At 44.0% G+C, this 11,027-nt stretch overlaps 1 protein-coding gene across 1 annotated transcript; it reads right to left on the bottom strand.

Annotated features, from left to right (window-relative positions):
- Positions 1-4,639: 4,639 nt before the first annotated feature.
- LOC117422813 (zona pellucida sperm-binding protein 3-like) lies at positions 4,640-9,400 on the bottom strand. Its single transcript, XM_058994803.1, has 10 exons — positions 9,295-9,400; positions 8,848-9,032; positions 8,334-8,440; positions 7,872-7,963; positions 7,468-7,648; positions 6,898-7,006; positions 6,613-6,704; positions 5,708-5,793; positions 5,268-5,381; positions 4,640-4,876 (listed from the first exon to the last, which is right to left on the bottom strand). The coding sequence occupies exons 1-10, from the start codon at positions 9,362-9,364 to the stop codon at positions 4,716-4,718; spliced, it is 1,197 nt and encodes a 398-aa protein (XP_058850786.1). The 5' UTR covers positions 9,365-9,400; the 3' UTR covers positions 4,640-4,715.
- Between the last annotated feature and the right edge of the window lie 1,627 nt (positions 9,401-11,027).

Below are 11,027 nucleotides of genomic sequence, written 5' to 3'. Positions count from 1 at the left end.
TCCAGTCCTTACCTCCTGGTTCTCTGGTTGAATGAACAGGCTTTCTTGGTGGGGTCATTGAGCTGGGCAGGGTCCCAAGCCAGCAAGCGGCAATGGATATACACCTAGGAAGTAATTTAAACAAAAAGGAACATTAATAAAAGAAGCATTTGCTCTAGAACCTCTAAATTGAAGTTACAAAAACAGCATCAGATACTCACATCTGCATTCAGTTGTATAAACATGAAGGCCTGGACAACCAGACGGATCTCGGAGGTCTGGACTCGGGGCAGAAACCTGGAGTTACCAGCCTGTCCATCTACAAAGCATCTGCAAGGAGAAACAAGAGCACTGAGCAGGGGGAGGCACTCACCAGGACCGGAGTCAATCCAAACAGCCACAAGACAAAACCTAGTACCATAAACTGGGTTTAAAAATAACTCTACCCAAGCTGCAATCTGTGCATTCCCAGCAATGGCAGTTATTCATTCAACTGAGCTTACGCCATGCTCACCAAGCTGACCATTCAACACCCCTTCCTAAACCCAAACAGGACTACCAAGTGCTAAACATTCAGATTTAAATAGTGCCTTTACTATACAGCTTGCAGTGAATATCTACCCGTGGTTGGTGATGAGCGGGTAGGTCTGGCTTGAAGGGCTCAGCTCTGGAGTGCTGGCAGCGACACACTCTTCCATGTAGACCATCAGCGGCATGTGGAATTGCTGCTTCACTGCAGCCGCGATGTTGATGGGGGAGCCCAGGAAGAACAGACTGGAGGTGCGTGGGGCTGAGAAGTCATCTGAGACACAAAGGAGAGGAGCATGAGAACAGCAACCCACCCAACATCTCACTAGCCAGGACAGAGCAGCATTGACCAGCACCAGAGGAATTAAAACATTTTCTACTTGACTAGAGGAAGTAACCTAATGAGCACCACAGGCTGCTCCCTGCCAAGTTCGTGACGCACTAGACACCTTCCTAAACCAATAGACCAAATGTACATTGCAGGATAGCAAACTCACCATTCATAATCCCCATGGTAAACTCCAGCTTCCCAAACCCAGAGGCATCCCCAAGTGCAGGGTTATACACTGGAGGAGTCCAGCCAGCAGGTCTGGAGAAGACACCGGTAGAAAGCTTTAGTTGGAGCAGCAACACAAAGACCGTTTGCATTCAGCAGAAGACACTGAATTTTGTAAACCATTTATTGGCAATACTTAATGCAAATGTATTCTTGCCTTCACAACAAGGAAGCTGGTCCAGAATTCCTAATGCAGGAAATCATTTGATTTTGCAGAGATTACTTTCAGTGCCATAAAATGGGTCTTTAATAACTGCTCCCCATTAAAGGCAATAACACCACAATTATATAAAAATTAGCAAAGTTCATAGATTTTGTAAATGTAGTTCTAAAAAAAAAAAAAAAAAATCCACAAATTAGATACTGTTAAGTCAAGTGTCAGACATTATGCAATACTCAATAATTGAATACATGAACAGCCCAGAGGCTTAACACATCTTCACAGGAGTTACAGCACATTAAAACAAATTGCATTCAGCAGAAGACACTGAAATTTGTAAACAATTGGCAAGATTTAATGTAAATTTACTCTTGCTGCCTTCACAGCAAGGAAGCTGGTCCAGAAATCGATGCAGCAAGTCATTTTATTTTTGTACAGATTATGATGTTCAGTGCTATAAACTGGGTTTAAAAGTAACTGCTCCCCATTAAAAAGGCAATGCCACAATTAAATAGCAAAGTTCATAAATTTTGTAAATGTAGTAAAAAAAAAATCTACAAATTAGATACTGTTAAGTCAAGTGTCAGACATGATGCAAGACTCAACTGAATGCATTAACAGCCCAGAGGCTTTTAACACATCTTCACAGGAGTTACAGCATGTTTAAGCCAAGTCCAGCACTCACTTGGTATAGGTGCACACAACAGCCTGATTGAATGGAGTCTGGTAGAAGTCTCTCTGGGTGGGCTTGTAGGTCAGCACATTCATGTAACTGGTAACATTGGCAGTAACCTGGGCAAGACATGGATAAAAGTCAGTGTTAAACAGATTTAAAACACTTGATCTGCAGGTCAAGGGTAAGACACACCTCCAGTCAGCCTTTACAAGACTGGGGTTACAGCATACACCGCATGTCAGCCTAACGCCAAAACAATGCATTTTTAGTTTGTTTAAAGAAAAGAGTGCAAACACACGTAATTACCCTTATACTGCTGCCAATACAACTAGGGTTGCCACCTTTGAGATACAAAAATACCGGACACCCCACCCCCTCCTATTGTCTACTTCTTCATTTGTCTGCCATTGTGACTAACATTACAGTATGCTACTTAATAGTTTCGCGCTTCTTCATTCAAAGGGCTATCAAACTTAACAGCAGCGCGCATGCTCATACCAGATAACACACAGCGGGGAGCACACAAGAATAACATAACGGTACAGCTTGAAGGAGCCGCCCTAATTTGGAGATTTATTTTTTTATGTTAGTTAGCATGTCTGACAGGAGAGACTGAAGGCGTATGTGGGTAGCAGTGTGGAGTAGTGGTTAGGGCCTTGGACTCTTAACCGGAGGATCGTGGGTTCAATCCCAGGTGGGGGACACTGGTGCTGTACCCTTGAGCAAGGTACTTTACCTAGATTGCTCCAGTAAAAACCAAGCTGTATAAATGGGTAATTGTATGCAAGAGTAATGCGATATCTTATAAAAATTGTAAGTCGCCTTATTAAGGGCGTCTGCTAAGAAATGTAATAATAATACAACGTTTTGGTGGCTTACGTTGTTACCTCAATTACTTCTGGTGCATTTACACACCGCTGTGTTATAGTATTTATTATAGTAACCATATTAATACACAAAGCATACCCAGAACTGTCCAACGAAGTGAGGGACAAAATAGGGAGGGATAATGCCGGGAGAACTACAGCGGCACGTCCTATTAGTGGAGCTGAAGACATCAGGGAAGGCTGTACAGGCAGCCCGCCGCCTAGAACAGATCCTTATGCTGTTCACAGACAGGCCGCGGTAGCCCAGGCTGGGCCTCCAGGAGATCAAAGTTAGCCTGGGGGGCATCAAGCACCAGCACCCAGTTTGGCTCTCGGACATCAAGGAGAAGTGCATTTTGGGGGCTGATGTCCTAATGGCCACGTGAGCTACACTAGACCTGGGACAGCAACAGCTGTGGGTACAAAGGGGGGGGGGGGGGGTGTCAAACCACTACCACTGCAACCCGGGGGAGGGGGAAGCCTGCCGAGCCAGGGGCATCGCCCCGACAATCATCATCTCGCCACCTGTTCATCAGCCAACCTGCTCAACAGCTCCGGTTTCCCATCAACATAATGGCTGGACCGCTCAGCTCAGTACTACCATCTGCCAGTCCAACAGCTCCCTTCGCTGCAGTCTAAAGCTATGGAGAACCTCCATCAGCGCAGCATGGAGGGGCACGATGGTAAGCAGAGCCACATACTGGGATGGCTCCTAGGGGAGTATGAGGCCTGTTTTGCCCTGAAGGCCAAGGGCTGCACGCAGACTGCGTTGGTCCAGCACCACAACCATGGGAGCGTGCCGGGCAGCTTCCGCTGGCCAAGAGGGAGGCCATCATCCAGGATATAGCCGCCGATCATGTGATCGAGACATCTGACAGCCCATGGGCGACTCCCAGGGTGTGGCCTCTGGCAGTTTACAGTGATACCATTCAGGCTGTGCAACGCACCTGCCACTTTTGAGTGCCTCATGGATAGCGTCCTCAGTGGCATCCCTGCTCAGCCTGTATTGTCTGCTTAGATTACTTGCTCATCCACGCAGCGCCCTATGAGGAGACCAGTGCCAACCTGAGGGAGGTGCGGGACTGGATTGGAGCCACTGGCCTAAAAGTGCACCTGGGGAAGTACCAACTGATGCTAGTGTGTAATTCTGCCAGAAAATAAACTTGTCTACTTGACCAAGGTGTTTCTTTAAAATGTTCATTGTTACTTTTATGGGATGATTTTTGTTGGACAAGAATGACGCACTACACCACAGCTTTCCAAGCTTTATTTTCCTTTCTGCATCCAGTCCTCCCAATTCTACTCCACCCACAGCTTCCAGTTCAAGGGATTCATCCATGAAGGAGCATCCCTCACTTGGTAGGAATCACTCTGGAATGATCAATAAAACTAAAGATAGTGATGTTAAGAGTGCCATCTACAAATATCCTCAAACCAAACTTGCATTTCCACAGTCCAAAGTGTTACCATTGCTTCTTTGAAGCAATGCTAACATAGTATTTGACCTGCAGTTCTGCCAATCTTGATTCTTACCACGTTTTCAAATCAAAGTCTTTTGGGACAAAAATAAAATTTAGTTGGGTGACCTTAAGATTCTGGCAAACCTTAAAAAAAAAAAAAAAAAGCCACCACAATAAAAAGCAGTAGCTTAAAACTGTTCAATGAACAGTCAAACTAAGCTTTCACCATCAAAACATCCTCAATTTGGGACACAAATGCCACTACTTGTATTTGTAAGGGTTGCTACATACACCAATCAGATTACTTAAATGGGTGAGCATTTATTCTCAGCAGTAATAGCATTGATTCCCTTAAAATGTCTACACATCCAGTTCTAAGTTACTCAATGGTACAAAATTAGACAGACCAGAGGCTCTATGAAGACATTTTATTTTGCAACATACAAATCAATTTCTGTGCTGGCAAGCTAGAAACCATGCCAACTGCATTTCAGTGGGCACAGGAATGAAGGCGCTCACTGCTGGACTTGGAGCAGAGTCTGGGATGATGCCACATGCACATGTAGTAGCCCAGAGACAGGGCTCCCAAGACAGCCATCAGGAGCAGGGGAGCAGCCAGGACAGGCAGCCAGGCCAGAACCTGCTGGGGCTCTGGGGGGAGAAGAGAGCAGGAGAAAGGGGTTAGGAACAGGAAGTGCTCCCAGTACAGCCATTGTCTCCAGTACCCAGGGGCAGAATCAAACAGGAGTGTGTTACTTTCAGGCCTGCAGAAGGACACCTCGGGACATGGTTAGTAGGGGTGGGCAAAGGCCCTATGTTCCAATACTAGAATACACTAAAGTTTGGCAATAGCTTTATGCAGCAAAATTGTAGTTATGCTGTGGACTTTAAGGTTTGGGTAGAAACAGACCACCACCACCACATGCCAAATTCTTTAGCGCTGCTGCAGGGAAACCTGTACTGTAAACAAAGTCACAGCCATACAAGCCATTGACAAGGAAGCCAAGTGGACACTGGATTGGAGACCGCAGGCTGAACTCACCCTCCAGTGACAGAGCAGGGCTCCTCTGGTAGAATTCCTGGCTTCCAGCAGACAGTTCCTCAGGAAGGATCCTCAGGGGTCCCAGCACTGCAGTGTGTCTCAGCCCCTCTTCAGCTGCTCGGGAGAAAAGGGAGCCTGGCTACAAACAGGCTACATAATGCATTGCTGCTTTACAGCAATGCATTATGCAGTACCAGTCACTACAGCAGGGGGCAGGCTGTAGGGTTGCTGGTTAAAACAATTTGCCTATAGGTCATTGAGCAGAGTAGCACCAAGACAAAGCACACGCTCTGGTTGGGAGGGAGGAGCACTGCACCCCTATGCGAGCATCCTTTGCTAGATGCCATAATTTTAAAGTCACTCACCCTTGTAAATAAAACCAAGTAACATCCCAGAGCTACCTGTGCAGTTACATTACAGAGATATAGCAGAATTCGTACCCGTGTCCCTCCTCTTCCTGAAATTGCATTTGGCGGTACAGCAGCTGCACGCAGAGCTCCGACCAGGGTTATCCAGGAGCTCCCAGCTGGAACACGAGCAGAACACTGAACCCAAAGACATTTCAATACACTACTTGATAGCAGTACAATTTGGCCATATTTTTACACCCACTACATGAAGGTAAAAATGCAGGAGTGAACTGTACGCACAGAAATTCCCACAACAACCAGGTTTGTTTAGGATGCACAAGTAGTTCCCTAGGGCAGGGTTTCCTCCCACAATCCTGGTCCTGGGGGACCCCTGTGTCTGCAGTGTCTCAATTTAAGTCAAACCCTTAATTGAAACGATGTGCTTAGACCCTTATTGTTCTCATCTGCTAAAAAGTTAACAATTAAATTACTTTTAAAATTGTATAGTTAACTTGAAATCTCCAACTGCTTAAACAAAATTACAAAGGCCTAATTAAGCCAATGAATTGTTCAATTAAGTAATTCAGAACTCCATTGAAATGAAAACCAGACACATGGGGAATCTCAGGACCAGAACTGGGGAAACCCTGCCCTAGGGACATGCACACCATTACCCAACAGTGAGAACACATGTCAATTCTCCACACAACAGAATAGAGTGGTTCAGGCTCTGGACCAGAGGGTCGTGGGTTCAATCCCCAGTGGAGGACACTGCTGCTGTACCCTTGAGCAAGGTACTTTACCTAGATTGCTCCAGTAAAACCCCCAACTGTATAAATGGGTAATTGTATATAAATTATGTGATATCTTGTAACAGTTGTAAGTCGCCCTGGATAACGGCATCTAAGAAATTAATAGTCCTGGGTGACTAGTGTTGGTTAACTGGACCTCACAGCCTTGCACAGACAGCAGCCTCAGCAGGGTCCAGTCCTTACCTCCTGGTTCTCTGGTTGAATGAACAGGCTTTCTTGGTGGGGTCATTGAGCTGGGCAGGGTCCCAAGCCAGCAAGCGGCAATGGATATACACCTAGGATAACGGATTTAAAATAAAACTCCCAGACATTAAAATTGCTCGAACTGCCACCATCTTATTACCAGCTCTGAATTGTCCTTGCAAAAGTATTACACACCACAAGCACAGCTTCAGATACGTGTTGTCTTGTTAACTAGCTGCCCTGTGCCCTCCAATACAATCCACCATTAACCCATCAGATACTCACATCTGTATTCAGTTGTGTAAACCTGAAGGCCTGGACAACCAGACGGATCTCAGAGGTCTGGACTCTGGGCAGAAACCTGGAATTACCAGCCTGGCCGTCTACAAAGCATCTGCAAGGAGAAACACAAGCACTGAGCAGGGGGAGGCACTCACCAGGACTGGGGACAATCGGACAACCACTGGAAGTAGTGAGCAAGACTTCCAATGAGACTTCCTGTACAAATTACCATTCCAACCCTAGTCGTGTGCACAAGACTACACTTGTGGAAAGTTTGAACTTAAACTGGGGCTGGTTTCACAGACCCTCGTTAACACCAATCATGTTATTCATCTTCCCTAAAGATAGATTAGGGTCTGTGAACCAATTAGAAACTAGATAAAGAACCAGTCCATTTGAAACTACAATCTGCGCATTCCCAGCATGGACAGTAGTTCAGCTGAGCTTTTGCCATGTTCACAAAGCTGACCATTCAACGCCTTCCTAATCCAAACAGGACTACTGTGCTCCCAAGTGTTAAACATTCAGATTTAAAATTGTGCCTTTACTATACAGCTTGCAGTGAATATCTACCCGTGGTTGGTGATCAGTGTGTAGGTCTGGCTTGAAGGGCTCAGCTCTGGAGTGCTGGCAGCAACACACTCTTCCACGTAGACCATCAGTGGCATGTGGAATTGCTGCTTCACTGCAGCCGCGATGTTGATGGGGGACCCCAGGAAGAACAGACTGGAGGTGCGTGGGGCTGAGAAGTCATCTGAGACATCAAGGAAAGGAGCATGAGAACAGCAACCCACCCAACTCATCTCACTAGCCAGGACAGAATAGCATTGACCAGCACCAGAGAAATTAAAACATTTTCTACTTGACTTGAAGTGACCTAATGAACACCAAAGGCTGCTCCCCTGCCAGGTTAGTGTTGCACTGGACACCTTCCTAAAGCAATAGACCAAGTGTACATTGCAGGATAGCAAACTCACCATTCATAATCCCCATGGTAAACTCCAGCTTCCCAAACCCATAGGCATCCCCAAGTGCAGGGTTATACACTGGAGGAGTCCAGCCAGCAGGTCTGGAGAACACAGGTAGAAAGCTTTAGTTAGAACAGCAACACACCAAAACAATTTGCATTTAGCAGAAGACACTGAATTGTAAACCGTTTATTGGCAATATTTAATGCAAACTTGGCAAAAAGCTGGTCTAGAATTCCTAATGCAGTAAATCACTTGATTTTGCACAGATTACTTCGTGCCATAAGATAGGTTAAAATAACTGCTCCCCATTAAAAAGGCACAAAAAAAAAAAGATTGTAAAGAGTTCTCAAAAGGAAAGCCACAAATTAGAGACCATTAAGTCAAGCAGACATGTATGACTCAATACCCCAAAGGTTTAACACATCTTCACAGGAGTTACAGCATGTTTAAGCCAAGTCCAGCACTCACTTGGTATAGGTGCACACAATAGCCTGATTGAATGGAGTCTGGTAGAAGCCTCTCTGGGTGGGCTTGTAGGTCAGCACATTCATGTAACTGGTAACATTGGCAGTAACCTGGGCAAGACATGGATTAAAAAAAAAAAAAAACTGAACAGAGATTAAACACTTGACCTGCAGTTCAAAAGGCAAGACACACCTCCACAAGATTGGTGTTACAACACACACCACCTGTCAAACAGCCCAAAGCCAAGACAATGCATTTAGTTTGTTTAAAGGAAAAAAAAGTGCAAATACTCAAGTCATTACCCTTACAAAAGCTGCCAATACAAAATTTGTATCATTTAGTCCTGCACATCCTAGCATCAATTAAATATACACTTCAAGCTATTACAGCCAAAACCAATATTGCATAATCACTGCAGGAAAATTCATTAAATTACAATGCATATACAAGCATGTTCTGTGCAATACAGTGTAATTTGAGCCCAAACACTTCATACATGCCGTTAGAAGCCACTTACCATGCGCATAAAGCGGCAGTCCAGCAGCCCGTACTGGAACACCACCATGTTATTACCGGCGCTGCTGCTGGATGGAGGACAGGGTCCCAGCAGGAGGCCACTCGGGTCCAGAGGCAACGCCGGTCGAGAGTAATCCAACAACACCCTCACAGCCACCGAGTCCACGCCGCAGGCTGTACTCACAGCTACAGGAGAAACAGGTTTAAAAATAAAGTAAAAACACGCAAATATTTTAACTTTAGGTTTCATGTAACAAGGACAACGTTTGTAACTATGAATGATCTTTGCATAGCCAAGTACGCACTTTTAAGTGTTGCACAAGGAGATACCATGTCTGGATATCAATAAAACGAGTCTGTTAACACACCAACATTATGTACCGGTACAGTCAGTACTAACGAAACTGAAGGCACACAACACACTAACCCCGCCAGTCGCCCACATTACCTTCCTGTGGTGCAGCAAACGGTACACAGCAAAGCGCAATCACGACACATTTCCACAACGCCGCCATCATCTTTCAAACCAACAGTTACCTACCAAACACTACCGTTCAGGAGCTTTTCTAGTGACATTAATTAGAGTGATTTGGCAATTAACACTGAGTGGACCACTGACACAGGTGTGACGAGTCGTGCCATTGCGCGGGTGCCTGCGTATATCACGCACATTCCAAGAGAAAAAAATACTAAACAGTTAACATCAATTAAAAAATTGGACAGACCTTATTGCCTTGTTAACACTCCAGGTTTCGTTGCACCGTCTATACGTGCGTTCATACAAAACATAATGAACGACAATTAAAGAATTCTTGCTCTTATTGTATTACTCTTGCTCTTATTGTATTACTTGTATTGTAACGCTTGAAATGTTTTTGCTTACGATTGTAAGTCGCCCTGGATAATACTAAATATGTATATGATATTCTAAAATAGAATTTTTGCCATAACTGAACTATATTCATATTCAGAATTGTATTCAGAATTTCATACATGCCAACAGTCCCTATACGGTCGGGACAGTCCCGATTTCCTAGAAAATGTCCCGCGTCCCGATGCATAGGAAGAAAGTCCCGATATTTACACACAGAAAAAAATTCATGTATTCTGCACAGTTGAGTTAGAGAAAACCACACGCCGTGCTCTTCGTGCCGCTGACACATCTGCTGATCACTAACTTACCGGTATACAAAGGTAAGAACGCTTCATTTTTGCCTGTGTTTACTGCCATGCTGGTCACGTGCATCATGCGTAAGACCCACCGCCACACCGGGGACAAGGGTCCCGCTGAACAGTTTCCAAATGTTGGCAAGTATGGAATTTAATACGTTGCCGGTTTCAGTAGCCTATTTGGACAACTGTTAACACAAATATTTTGAAATAAATAAATAAAAATTATGGCAGTGACGTTCATTGCACAATTTCATACATGCTTTGTATATTTCTACATTTCTGACTGATAGGTAAATAATGTATTATACTGCCACTAAAATGAACTATTTTATGATTCTAAAGCCCATACTTATGGTATAACTGACCTTAAAAGAAGCCTGTCTGAGCAAAAGTAAAAAATAAAAATAATAAAATATTTCAATAAAAATAATAAACTATTCTCCAATAAAAAGGCATGGTACATGGGTTCTGTAGAAACCCTTACAAAAACCAGTGTAGTGGCAGTTCTTCCCATAATTCTAACTAGATAAACTAAAGTAGTTTTGTAGGATCACTAAAGCTTGGGTTTATGAAACTAGTTTCTTGACAACCAGTTTAAGCTAGTTAACTTTTTATTGGATAATATTTATTTAGTTTCTGGTTGCCACAATGTAAAGGTGTCCCAACTAAATGTTTACTTTCTGTCTAAGTCTGAACCTAAAACTTGGTATGAATCACCAAGATTGACATCTGTACTTGACAACTAAAGATGAGATTAGGAAATTACATTTAGCATAACTAAGTCTAATATTAAATTATAGCTTCTTTTGGGTTCAATTATTTTCATGTCTACAAAAAAGCACTACTTTATTTGTAGACCGCACTATTTTAACAATAATTTGTTCCAACAGCCTTCAACTGGAAAAATAATTTGAGTGTGAAGTTACCCATCTTAAAGCATTCCAATTACATTTTGCTGTCCAGCACTGTAGAGGAATCAAACTGGCCACCAAAATCAGTGCTGATGCG

Source organism: Acipenser ruthenus, chromosome 21, assembly GCF_902713425.1.
Source record: "Acipenser ruthenus chromosome 21, fAciRut3.2 maternal haplotype, whole genome shotgun sequence".
NCBI lineage: Eukaryota > Metazoa > Chordata > Actinopteri > Acipenseriformes > Acipenseridae > Acipenser > Acipenser ruthenus.
Note: the sequence above shows the minus strand (reverse complement) of the source record. Positions and strands in the feature narration are given on the sequence as shown.

What these genes read in the sequence shown, in the direction of transcription:
- LOC117422813 (XM_058994803.1), bottom strand. Translation starts at nt 9,364, where the DNA reads ATGATGGCGGCGTTGTGGAAATGTGTCGTGATTGCGCTTTGCTGTGTA. An exon ending in ATTGTGTGCACCTATACCAA is followed by an intron (nt 7,964 to 8,333) that starts GTGAGTGCTGGA and finishes TGTGTTCTCCAG; the next exon opens with ACCTGCTGGCTGGACTCCTC. An exon ending in ACACTGATCACCAACCACGG is followed by an intron (nt 7,007 to 7,467) that starts GTAGATATTCAC and finishes TTCTCCTTGCAG; the next exon opens with ATGCTTTGTAGACGGCCAGG.